Raw genomic sequence first — 13,453 nt, 5'->3', positions numbered from 1 at the left:
GAAGCATTAGTAGAAGCAGCACAGAGGTGTTTGGTTCTAAGTTGCTTTGGATCATCTTGGACAAGATAAAGCAACTACTACTACTACTACTACTACTACTAAGAAGAAGAAGAAGTTTATTATTTATACCCTGCCCATCTGTCTGGGCTTCCCCAGCCACTCTGGGCGGCTTCCAACAAAATATTAAAATACAGTAATGCATCAAACATTAAAGCTTCCCTAAACAGGGCTGCCTTAACAAACAACAACAACGGTGTTGCTGGGAGGTGCTTCCAAGAAATAAAAGCTGACTTGAGTAGAGCCATTTTAGAGCAAGAAAACCGCTGTGACTGATCAAGGTGCCTTTCCAGTCAATGATGCCAGCTAACCACATATGATATCAGGCAAGAAACTGCCTTAAATCAGAATCAAGAACTGAATAGTTCACTTCTTGTGCGCTATTAATTAAGTGTGGCATTCTACTTTCTGGGACTTGCATCACATGCAGAGCAACTCCCTTGGGCACCTTCCCCCCTTTTTCTGAGAACTTATCTTATCTGCACTTCTTCCTTACTTGTCCCAAGGACCTCAAGGCAGAATCTGCTCCATCAAGGAGATTGCTCTGTTTGCATGTTTTTACCCAAGCATAGAGAGAACAGGTGGAGTGTTGACAGCATCTTATAAATCAAAAGCCAGTATTTCAAGCTGTGGATGTTATTATTTGCATGTGTCAAAAAATGTTGGACACCTAACATGACAGAGTCTCAAGGCAACTTAAAACAGTATTAAAAACATACACAAGTACCCTGAAAAGCTACTACTCAAAGAGTCATCCTACGCAAGTCAAAGCAGCAGTACTTACTGGTTCCAAACCCTGTTTTATTCTGTCCATAGGAAAAGCCTGTGTTAGTGGTGGTGGAGCCGAAGAGTCCTGTGGCTGCGCTGGAGGTAGCAGTGGATGAGCCAAACAAACCTGGCGTGGCTCCAGCTCCTACAGGGTTGGTGGGACCTTTCCTGTTCGCTTGATAGTCTTCCAAACGAAGCTCCTAAACAGGGAATATTTCTTGAGTACGGACGTCTCACATGGGACACCACCTGTTCCCCACACCTGCTACCACCACACCTTCTCAGGCAAAAGCGATGCAATAAAACATGGGAGTCGACAGTCCCTGGGTACAGGGCAGCGTTCTCAAAGAGGACAATATGCAACTTTGCCAAAGCAGGCATCAGGCACCAGAAACACCTGCCTGACAGGTTTCTCGTAACAACTGTGATGTGGCAGTTCAGCATGTGCTCCACCATGTGCATAAATGCCTTGCCTCCATTCTTTCCATCTGAAATACAAAGAGCTCAACCCCATCCACCACTGTAGAGGGAGGAGAGCAGCACTCCAATGTCTGAGCCACAAGACGGGATGTAAACAAACAGGGACAGCATGCAGAGATACAGATATACGACGGACTGACCTCTAGCGATTTGCTTTCATATTCTTTCATAGCAGTAATGCACTGATGCTTGGTGCTGATGTTTGTGCTGACTCCGGACTTAACCATAGTGTCAGTACCCGTAGGGGGCTGGAAGAGAAATGTGAACACTTGTCAAGGTTACTTTAGATTTAATTCCCCTGGAAGCAGTCATGGCACAGAGGGAGCAGCAGGATTCCTGTGAGCCTCCAAGCAGCCACTCATGTGAGCTAACAAGAACACTGAGACAGCCCAGCTTGATACAGCATGTAACACCCATCCTGGCACAACTGAACTGACTGCCGATTAGCTCCTGAGCCCAATTCAAAGTGCGGGGGTTGACCTTTAAAGCCTTACATGGCTCAGGACCTCAACACCTTATGGACCGCCTCTCCCCACATAAACCAACCCAGACCCAGCCCTTGTCTTCTGAGGCCCTTCTCTATGGTCCCCCTCCCAGAGAGGTTTGGAGGGTGGCAACAAGAGAACAGGCCTTTTCTGTGGTGGCTCCGGTTGTGGAATGCTCTCCCCAGAGGGCCTCATTTGGTGCCATCAGTACATGTCTTAAGGCCCCTGGTAAAAACATTCCTCTTTACTCAGGTCTATGGCTATTAAATAATCTATGTTCTGTAAAAGTGAGAGGAAGAGGACCGTTACTATGACGACTATTTTATTACAGTGGTACCTCTAGATACGAACGGGATCCGTTCCGGAGCCCCGTTCGCATCTAGAGGTAAATGTAACTAGCGATGGCATGTCTGTGCACACGTGCGTCGCTTTTCACCGCTTCTGCGCATGCGGTCATTTTGAGCATCTGCGCATGCGCAAGTGGCGAAACCCGAAAGTAACGCGCTCCATTACTTCCATGTTGCCGAGGAGCGCAACTCGAACGCGCTCCACTCGAAGCTCATTTAACCCGAGGTATGACTGTATTAGGCTGTTTGTCAGTATGCTTTTATTATTATGTTTTTATCACTGATGTTCTGCAATGTGCTTTTAATGTTGTACATCACCCTGGAATCTTTTGATATATATAAATTGTATATATAAATTATAAAATAAAGAGCAATATATAAATATTAATAATACAGCGGTTCAAATTCTCAGTCAGCTGTGAGGCACCCTGGGTAGCCAGTTTCTCACCAGGTCAGAACGGGACTCAGGCTTCTAGGGAGAAGGATAAGACGTAGAAGATGATAAACAGAAGGGGCTTTGCTTGCCTTGGTATGCAAGGGATGCCCACGCTTTCCTGCCATCCTGGTACAAAGCCACACACTGTCCTGGCCTATGGTCTGCCTCTGCTCCTGCTCTAGACGTGGCTGTAAGGGCCCTTCACTACCTGGAAGGCAGCCCTCATCGCCTTGGGCTGTGCCTGCTGCTGCTGCTGCTGCTACTCTTTCTGCTGTAGCACAAGCAGGAGAGAGCCCCATTTCCACTGGTGCATGTGGCTGAAGAAGGGCTCAAGAGAGTGCTCCCTGCTACAAAATCCTGGCATCTTCTGCTCCAACAACTGCTACAGAACCCTCATGATCAACTATTCCACCTTCTGCTTAAAGGAGCCTCTGCACACAAGTTTTCCAGCTCAACGCAATGCCTCATACTTCTGTTCCGCACTTGGAACACCTGGCTGGAAATGCCAGAGACTGGAAGCGGTGACCTTCTGCAGGCATGGAACGTGCTCTGGCCGCGGAGCCATGGCCTTTCCACAGTGATCACACAGAAGTTGAACCACCACAGGCTGGTTATAGCCGTGTTATTTAAATGTGATCCAAATAAAGAGATAAATGACCAAAACTGAAACAGCAAAAGACAAGAGTACCTGCGCTCTTATTCTGTGATTCATTTGCCAGGCGAGGCTTCTCCAGAAGATGAGCTGGCCCATGGGCAGTAATTGAATTTCTCTTTGGAGAACTGTTTTATCAGTTTTTATTTCCTGAGGTTTTTTTTCTTTGCTGCTAGAAAATGGTTTCCCAACTCAGGCCTCTGAGCACGAAAGGAGGCTTCTGAGAGAGTATTCTCTCCCTTCAAGGCTGGGAGGCGGGGATCACAAGTATCGGCACCTGTGAGATCTTGCTGTGCTGTTGCTACTGGAGGTCAGTGTGGGCCTAGCTAATTAGAAACTGGCCACACCTGTGAGAACGTGGGTTGCTCATAACACGGTAGAGTCTTCTCACTGGCTATTCAGAGTCACTGGTTACTAGGCAAAGTTGGGATAAAACTTTGTGCTAGTCCTCACCATGTTGCCTGACACCTGGCAACACCTGTATGCTACTTGCTGGAGGTCAATTTGCTGATTTGGTTTATAAAGCAAGTTAGTTTGGTATCTTGTCTTACCATTCCCAACTGCTTTTCCTTATAATCTCACTGGGACACAGCTCCATTATTTATGCTGCTATTTTCTTTTTTAAAAAAACTCTTCCTGCTACTTGTGTGTTTCTTTGGATGGGACTTGTTGGTACTGAATGTAGTTATCTTAGTCTCTTGGTCAAACTGCTACTGCATAAAATTTAGTGGGCTTGAAGCTTGCAGGGACAGCGTCTGGTTCCCAAAACCTCCTGTGGCATTTGGGAAGCTCTGGGATTATCTTGATTCAGGCTGATGGATTTACAGGAGTAGTGGCAGTGTACTGCCTTGCAGGGTTGATATTCAACTCTGGTCATTTGGCTACTACTCTCCAACAAGAGGGCTTGCCACCACGGTTCCCACTGGCAGCTATTGCAAATGTTATTTTGTAATATTCAGTAGTTTATAACTATTCCAAATAAATAGATAAATAAAATGCACAATAAATACACCAGATGCATCTTTCATTGGAATAGGGAGTCCAAAGCTAGTGAACAGAAAGCAGCCTCTTCTGGACTGCAACTCCCATCAGCCCTGGCAAACAGGGCAAAATGTCAGGGGTGCTAGTAGTTGCAGTCCAAAACAAACATCTGGCCGGCATCATACGGGAAAAGGCTAGGTAATGGATGGAACTAATTTTAGACAGGAAGCAACTGGGACTTACATTGAATTTAATGGTGGTGCCAGTTGGAACGGTGAAGCTGGTCGATCCGAAAAGGGAACCGGACGTCCCCCCAAATGGATTGGCGGTTGTGTTAGTGGTTCCAAATAACCCCCCGCTGCTAGTACTTGTCCCAAAGTCTGTAGAAAAGGAAAAGCGAAGTCAATGCCCAAATACGAGAGGAGACAGTGCCCAAAACAAACAATGGCCTTACTTTTCACACTATGCAAGGCAAGTGTTTAAGGCAAGGCAGCTTTTAATGTTTGACGGATTACTGTATTTTAATATTTTGTTGGAAGCCGCCCAGAGTGGCTAGGGAAACCCAGCCAGATGGGCGGGGTAATGGTAATAATAATAATAATAATAATAATAATAATAATAATGGCTGACTGGAAACAGCTTGGACATTGTGGCAGTTCAATTTAATATGAAATACAAGAGGGGGCGGAGCAAGCCGCTCAAGGGCGGGGAGCGAGCTGCCCATGGCGGACAGTCAGCGCGCTGCCCACCTGCGACTCCCAAGCCTCCCCCAAGCTGTCAAAACGAAGGAGGAAGGGGGGAAATGCCACTGGCAAAGTGGCACAGCTACCCCCGTACCCCAACGTCTCGGGGTAGGCTTGGGAGTTGCGGGTGGGCGGGGTGCCAAATGTCACACCCCCACTCAGTGAGGGCACCTGGGGCGGTCGACCCCCTTCCTATGCCCCTGCACCCACCCCAACAAGGACTAAAGCAACGTTTTTGGCTTCCTTATGGCAGTCTCAGAACAGGTTTGCTAAGCACGACTTGTCCCCTGCCCCTGGTGAGCAAGAAACCCAAGCTGTTGTTATTACATTTGTACCTTGGATCCCAAACGCCTTGGTACTCAGGTACTGCAGCTTCCTGCAGCCAATCAGAAGCCGCACTTTGGTTTCCGAACGTTTTGGAAGTCAAACGGACTTCCGGATTGGATTCCGTTCAATTTCTGAGGTATGACTGTATTATTATTATTTTTATTATTATTACCACCTGCCCTTCACCCTGAGGAACCAGGGAGGGTTACAACAATTATAAATACAGCAATAAAAGTGATTTAAAGAACTTAGAATCACGTGGTTGTGCTGCGTAAAGAATTCTTCAAAATGGTCTAGAAATAGCAATAGATTATACTCACTGCCAAACCCCACAGGTTTACTCTGTGCAAAGGCATTGTTCTGGGATGAAAAGAGGCCTCCGCCAGTGCTTGCTGTCCCAAACAACCCACTGGAAGTGCCAGTCGATGTTCCAAATCCGAAGCCAGTGCTGGTAGAAGAAGTGGCTGGCTGGCTGAAGGTGCTGGAACCAAACAACCCCCCTGGAACCAGAAATATCCAATCAAATCAGACACAAGAAGGGGTGGGATTATTTGATGACAAAACCCACACAAACATACGCACAAATCCACATATATATATATATATATATATATATATATATAATATGTATACATGTTTTCAGCTATACAATCATATCACTTTACGTCCTTGTACAATAATTCTTTTGTAATTCCCACCCAGCATTCCATGACAGTTCTTGTACATCTTAATTAGCCGTATATACAATAATACCATCACCTTGTTTTCAGCCTTCCTATACCCTTTATATTATCAACTGCTGGTCAGAAGGTATCCACTACCTGGAATTTGTATTTAGTTTCAAGTTTTGTAAATATTCCCCTAGATGCTCCCACTCATTCCTCATCTATTTATCATCTACATTTCTTATTTTGGATGTCATACTTGCAAGCTCAGCAGATTCAATTAGTTTATTTAGCCATTGTTCTTTCCCTGGGGTTTCTCTTTGTTTCCAGTTTCTCACCTATACTATCTTTGCTGTTGTTGTTGCATATATATAAGAAAAATTTATGGGCTTTTTTTGGTAACCCATTTCCAATTAGCTCGTTGTACACCATTTCCCCAAATTCCTTTGCCTGATTACATTTCCGCTATAAGTGAATAAATGTACCCTCAATTTCTAGACATTTCCAACAGAGTTTTGAATCTTTTTTATATACATTTTGGCCAGTTTGACTGGTGATATATGCATAAAACCTATTGGGATGAAGGTCTCTGTGTGTATTTCAATACAACAGAAAAACAGCAAATAAAACCAGTTTATAAAATTGCGAAGATAAACTGCCTAGGTAAGCAGATTTTGTTTGTTTGTGGCCCTCTTCAGTGAGGGCACTCCACAAATGGAGCACTAGCACTTAAAATGATTCCTTCTTTGTTGTGGAACAGTGTCCCTCTGATAAAGGAGGAAACTCGCCAAGAACTTCAGCAGATTTTTTTTAATGGGCAGACTGATAGGTGAAGAGGATCACAAGAAGGGTGTGACTAATCTGGCCCCAACTATCAGTCAGAGGAGGCAAAGCAGCTTCAGGGATTTTGCTGTCCCCTCTGCTCCAGTTGCCACTTGCCCTGGGACTGCAAAAACAAGGAGAAAGGGGTGCTCTGGCCCACCACCTACTCAGAAACAAAGGTCACCAATTATCTTCCAAGCAAGAATCTCACCAAGGGAGGCTCATTCTAGCCCAAACTGGATATAAATGCTTAGTTCCTCGAGGCCAGAACAATAGCCTTCCTCTGCCTTTTCCCTCTGTTTCCCCTTCATTAGTCTTTTTCAAGTTTGTAAACTTGATGACAGTCTGTGTCTCTCTTTTTATTGATGCAAGCTACTTTGAGAGGCATCATTTGTCAGAAAAGAATTGCTCCTACGGGTACTTGGGCCCTAAGTAGCTTGGGTCTTAGGTAACAGCCAGCAGCTTAAATTGAGCAAAGTAAAGAGGCAAACGGTGAAGGGGTTCAAGTTAAGGAAAAAGAAGCGGTGGTAATACCTGTACCTGGCTTGGTCTGCGCAGTCCCGAACAGTCCTCCTGCATTATTATTTGTTCCAAAAGCAGATGTCCCAAAAGCTCCTCCACTTGTAGTGCCAAAGCCAGCATCTGCAAAGCAGGTAGAGTTGGGAGATGAGACTATATATGGTCTGAGTACAGAAGGGGCTGAAACCACATAGCAATGAGCTGGTTGTACAGCTGCAGTTGACTAACAAGAAGTGAAGACATTTCAAATACAAGTCTAGCACTCCCTGAATGGAACATGGTTCTGTAAGCCATCTCTATTAGGAATGCAAGAGTCTTCTGTATGAGAGCATGTGGCAACTCAGCCAAGTATCTGATAGGCAAAATATTGGCTTTTCAAGCCAACGTCAAAGGAGGTTACACTTAAAGCTGAATTAGCCTTTTAATGAAAACATTAAAAACCCAAACTGGCAGCCTAGAACAGGGGTGGCTACCCTGTGGCCCTCCTGACGTTGCTATACTACAACTCCCATCAGGAACATCAGAAGAACTTTTCAACACTGGAACGGTCTTCCCCTGGAAGGTGGTGGACTCTCCTTCCTTAGATGTTTTTAAGTAGGGGTTGGATGGGCATTGAGCTGCAATTCCTGCATTGCAGGGGGTTGGACTAGATGACCCTCGGGGTGCCCTTCCAACTCTACAATTCTATGAATCTATGGTCATCTATTGCTCATTCTGGCTGGGACTGATGAGAGTTCAACAACGGCTGAACAGGCTCCCTCACCAGCTTAGAAGTGAACGAAATGCTTTGCATCCAGGTGGTCTGAAGTCTATCCCTGCCGTGTCCAATTAAACAAGATCACAGAGCAGGTAATGTGCAATACCTGAGCCAGGATGGGCAAACAGACTGATCTGGAAACATGGCAGCACCCTGTGGCCCCATTCATAGGCTTCTCCATTATCGCCCATGTAACTTACTCTGCCCAAAAGTTGAAGTCGTCCCAAAGCCACCTGTGTTGCCACCGAAAGGCGTTCCAAATGATTTGTTAAACATTTTGAAGTTGTTTCAGGTTCTCAAGACCTAAATGAAGAAAATAAAAATAAAAACTTAGGTGAAATCAACGTTTGGCCTTATTGAGAAATGCCAGATAAATACAGATATTAGAAATGGGTGGGTGGGGGGGAAATATATGGCTATCCATCTCATTACCATTAATTACTGCACACTGCCATTTTCAACATGAAAATTTCTATCACGCTTTGGTCAGCCTGATGCTCCTGGAAAGCTCTTTAAAAGAACTTGGTAGCAAAGGCCACCTCCAGGATCTCCAGCAAAGGTGTATCCCATCCAAAGGCACTGACTGTACTGAAGTGATGATATTCATGTCTGGCTGTACTACCTGAGACATCAGGTTTGCATGTATGGCTCTCATCTCACCGAGCATTTCTACACAAACATTTCTACACCAACAAACAAAAGTCCACTGTCTATAGAAAAATAGATCTCCATTATCTTCCTAGCATGCTTTAGGGAGCTAACATCCATTAGGAATAAGGTCTTTTCTGTAGCTGTTCAGTTGTGGAACATTAACTTCTGGGAAGTCTGTATGTGTTCTGCCCAGATCATCTGCTGTAGGCACTTTAGATTCCATGAGCAATTAGCAGAGATTCTCCACATTTTATTTAACTATATTGGTTGGCTATATTTTTCCTCTAATAGAAATCTAGCCTAAAAATATTGTAAAATAAAGAAGCGGCTGAACATTTTCATTTTTACATCTTGTGTGAAGTCCTAAGCATTTCCCAATCATTCCACTACTTATTCAAACTCTCACCTTTATCTTATTCCAGGCTACTTCACGTGGACAATGTTCATTCACTCAGGATTCCCATTACCCTATGATGAAGACAGACCCAAGTTAGTACTTGATTAAAAATGAAAACAAAACTAAGAGCTTGAGTTTAACATGAGTGTTGGAGTTGTGGAAGTGTTACTGGTTTGTTTTGTTCTTGTGTTTATTATGTATTTTGTTTTTATCTTATATTTTTATGTTGTGAACCGCCCTGAGATCTATGAAGAATGGAGGTATACAAACTGAATAAATAAATAAATAAAATAAAATCATACCTCCACATGCTTTGGACAAGGGGTTTTGCCAAAGCAGACAAACATGGCTCCCTCAAACATCACTGCAAGCAAAGCTCAGCTAAAAGTCACCAGTTTTTAACTTGGGTAGGCATGGCTACCAGTGTTCAAAACTCCCATTGTTCTAGGCACGTTTTGTAACAGGGAATTTCATTAGCACAAGCAGTTTCTGAGCTCTGGGCACAGTACTGCACCTAAGGTTTCAGAGCAAAACTGCAGAGCGGAAGGAAAGGAGGACATTTTTCTGCCTCCCAACTTCCAGCTACTATCTGAAGGCTGGAGAAGAGACCCTCTTAAGAATATTAGGGGGTTGGGCAGGGGAAGGACTAGACCATGTGAAAAATGAACATAATATTTTAGCTGCAGTTCATTCATTTTCAGCTTTGTATTCTTGCTATAAAAAAGCACGCTTAGACATTTCATTGTTGCATCCACAACCTAGGTTTAAGGTGCCATTTAGCTACTAGCTTTCATATCTCAGTTTCTAAGACTGACGGCTCCATTGTGTCTAAGGTTTCTTAACAGGTAGAGCATACGGATACTGGCCACAAAAAATGGAAGTTTTTAAAAACTCAAACCACTGCCTGTATGTCACTGAAAGTTTCCCAAAAGCCAAAAAGCTTATTCACATGGCAGAATCAATTCTTTACATTCTCCAGTAGTGGCCCTGGGTTGAGCTGGTCACACAGAGAGAATTTAAACTACACAACTGCATGCTATCTTGGTGGTTTCAAGGAACTTCCAAGGACCAGGCATTAGCACTTGCACTCATTACAACCTCCTTGTCAGTCCTTCCCAAAGCTACTGATATGTACCACTAGAAGCTAGCCTGTGGCTGTGTGATCTTCAAACCATCTAAAGCAGCCTTTCTCAACCTGTGGGTCCCCAAATGTTGTTGAACTACAACTCCCATCACCTCTAGCTAGCAAGGCCAGAGCTCAGGGATGATGGGAGTTGTAGTCCAACAACATCTGGGGACCCACAGGTTGAGAACCGCTGATCTAAAGTAAGCTCCATGTGCAACCACTCCATAGTACCATCACTCACATACAAATTGTTAGACTTACTGTCTTGAATATGTGCCTTCAGCCTAATCATCCCTGACCACTGGTCCTGTTAGCTAGGGATGATGGGAATTGTAGTCCCAAACATCTGGAGGGCTGGAGTTTGCCTATGCCTGGTCTAATCCAAATAATTTTTCTGCATAGCAAGAGCCCTATCCCTCCAGCTTGATGTGCAGTATTAACAAAATGATAGTTTTTTATTTTCAGCTTTCATTTATTTTCTAGCTGCCCAACTGGCAAAGACAAAAATATTACTCCAGTACCATATATTTCAACAGCTTACAATATCCTAACACTGGACAACTTTGTCAGTGCTGTTCTTTATACTTCCAATTTCATAAACATATCAAAACAATATATTATGCACTGAAGTAGGCACATACTTTTTAAATAATTTGGCTCTATCCCACCTTTCCAAAAAGCAGCTAAGGACAGTGTGCATTTCTCTTCCACATCATGTTTGCCTCTGTAAGTTGAGTTGGCAGAGTGGGGATTCGAACCTGAGCTTCAGTGTCTAAAAATAGCTGTGTGAATTTTAGCTCTGCTACCAATGTTTCCATTTAAAAAGTTTCACCGAATCAATAAAATGCAAAGATATGCAACAATAGTTGCCATTTAAAAATATGCATATGTATCCAAGATGGTGTTTAATTTATGAAAACACTCAGGCGAAACATTCAAGGCACCATGACAAACACTTATGATTATCAACTTTTTCATCCACCAATAACATTGTAGGGCCATTAAATAATATAACTTAAAACATAACCTTCATTTGGGGTAAAAATTCTATTGTATGGTTCCCCAATTGCCTCTTAACACTTTCACTTACTAAAAAACAGTTCTCTAACTAATCCTGGTGCTTATCTTTTTATACTTCAAATAGCTACACACATGGCAGAACCTTGTTTCCAATGCAAGAAGAAAATAAGAAAAGGATAGTTCTTGCCCTAGTGGAACAGGGCAAAGGCCCACCTAGTCTACTGGCCAAATGGGAAATTCCAAAGCAGAACCGGAGAGCAACAGTAGGGATTGCCAGTAACTGCTTCTGAGAGCAGAGATGGAGCACTGCCATGACACAGATACGAACTCAGGTCCTGCTTTGGGGTTCCCATTCATATGCTTAAGTGTCATCCTCTACTCTCACTTGCACGTTATCCCAGCAGTTGTTGTTTTCTGGCTGGCAGCAGTTCTTTAAAACCTCTTAGGATTTCCCAGCTCAGCTACCTAAAGAGCCTACAAATCAGAGATTCTGGAGAATCAACCTGGGTCCCTCTGCTACTGAGTGAGAGGCCCGCCCCAAATAGGCGGAAAACACAAATATAAACACACAGAGACATTGTACTCACTCATCCCAAAGTTTACACCGATGCTTCCTCATACACTGCATAGTTAAACTATGACACTTGCTCCCACAGCCACCAACTTGGATGGTTTTAAAAGAGGATTAGCCAAGTCCATGGAAGATGACACGCAACCAATGGTTACTAACCATGATAGCTAAGCTCTGCCTCTAACGTTGGAGGCAATAATTGTTACATAATGCTATTACCAGCAATGCTTCTGAATACCAGTTGCTGGGAAATGAAGCAAAGAGAAGCACTCTTGTGCTTGTGGGCTTCTTTCTCTTTGGGCCATGTGTTTGGCCACTGCAATAACAGGATGTTGGACTAAACGGGCCCCTTTGGCCTAGTCCAGCAGACTTGTTTTACCTACTGTATGCCACACCGAAGGCTCTCAGTGGCTGTCCCCAGATTTTGAAACCCCTTCCCTAGAGAAACCAGATGGACTCCTCCTTGTTGTCCTTCTGTTGGCAGGTGACAACTTTCTTGTGCCAACAAGTGCTAGGCAACTGACTGCTTTTAAGGAAAGGGCTGGTGCTGAGACAATCTGTTTATTTTTACAGTTTGTTGTTGCTGGCGTCAGTCAGTCTCAAGAAATAATGCAGTGCACCTCCAGGGGTGAAGTCAGCCCTGTTTAGGGAAGTTTTTAATGTCTGATGCTGTATTGTTTTTAATATTCGGCTGGACGCCGCCCAGAGTGGCTGGGGAAACCCAGCCAGATGGGCGGGGTATAAATAATAACATTATTATTATTATTATTATAAACCACTGCATTAGCAGCACCGATGTGACCTCCCTGGGGTGCAAGGCTGGGCAGTGTGTCTGGCGGTTCTGGACTGTCCAGAAGACAAGGCCCCCAACAAAGGAAAGCAGAGCAACATATCTGGCACCAGCTTGCCTGCAGGAGCTGCCAGAAGGAGGTGTACGAGGCGGCATTCTGGATTTGTGTAGGATCGACTCTTTAGCTTTTTCTTACAAAGATATTCCATAAAGCAGCAGAGCTTTAGGATTAGAATTTTCCTTCTCCTATATGGCATACTAACATTGATGATGAATCCTTTTTCAATTATAGGGGTTTTTACTCTCCCCTCGTTTTTTAACTGTTTCTGTTCTAGCTGTAAACCACTCCTTGAACCCGATAGGGAAAAAGGCGGGATATAAATACAACGCTAACAATAACACACTAGCGGATCCCGGCAAGCGACCCACAAGCCCCGGGACCACAGAAGGGGCTTCTTCTACGTCACTCTCGTGCGCTCGGCGCTGCACAAAGACCCCGCTCGCCCCCCGGCCCCTCCCACCTCCCGAGCGCCACTCACCCTTTCCCAGAATCCTCCGGGGCCCCGGCGGGGCTTCACCCGAGCCTGGCCTGGGCCTGTAGACGAGGGCGGGTCGCGCGCTCCTCCGCCCCGGAGCCTCAGCGCGGGAAGGCGGCTCGGGCCTTGCCGCTCGCTCGCTCGGGTGGGCGCCTCGGCCGTACACGCCAGGAAGGGAGGAGGCCGCGGCGGCAGCTCCACAGACACCCGCCTTGGCTGCTGTCGCCTCACGCGAGAGGTCGAGAAGCGTCGAGGGAAGTTGAGGGGGGAAATAAGTGCGTCACACACGCACGTCCGTGCACGCACGCACGCACGCTGGCGCC

General features: G+C 44.9%; 1 protein-coding gene across 4 annotated transcripts in view; it reads right to left on the bottom strand.

The window, feature by feature from the left end:
* The window catches only part of NUP98 (nucleoporin 98 and 96 precursor), a 43,471-nt gene extending 30,052 nt beyond the window's left edge, over positions 1-13,419 (bottom strand). For 2 of the 4 annotated variants that reach the window (XM_081001727.1, XM_081001730.1), the window contains exons 1-8: positions 13,134-13,418; positions 9,097-9,158; positions 8,240-8,342; positions 7,298-7,405; positions 5,597-5,776; positions 4,450-4,586; positions 1,446-1,553; positions 842-1,025 (exon numbers count right to left, since the gene is read on the bottom strand). In XM_081001727.1, the coding sequence (XP_080857853.1) occupies positions 842-1,025; positions 1,446-1,553; positions 4,450-4,586; positions 5,597-5,776; positions 7,298-7,405; positions 8,240-8,315 (793 nt within the window). In that variant the 5' untranslated portion in view covers positions 8,316-8,342; positions 9,097-9,158; positions 13,134-13,418. Of the gene's footprint in view, positions 1-841; positions 1,026-1,445; positions 1,554-4,449; positions 4,587-5,596; positions 5,777-7,297; positions 7,406-8,239; positions 8,343-9,096; positions 9,159-13,133 lie in introns of all 4 variants that reach the window. The other 2 variants (XM_081001729.1, XM_081001728.1) reach the window with 2 other exon arrangements.
* Between the last annotated feature and the right edge of the window lie 34 nt (positions 13,420-13,453).

Source organism: Podarcis pityusensis (assembly GCF_964106645.2).
Source record: "Podarcis pityusensis genome assembly, chromosome: 4".
In the NCBI taxonomy this organism is placed as follows: domain Eukaryota; kingdom Metazoa; phylum Chordata; class Lepidosauria; order Squamata; family Lacertidae; genus Podarcis; species Podarcis pityusensis.
The sequence above is the reverse complement of the archived record's forward strand: the minus strand, read 5'-3'. Positions and strand labels throughout refer to the sequence as shown.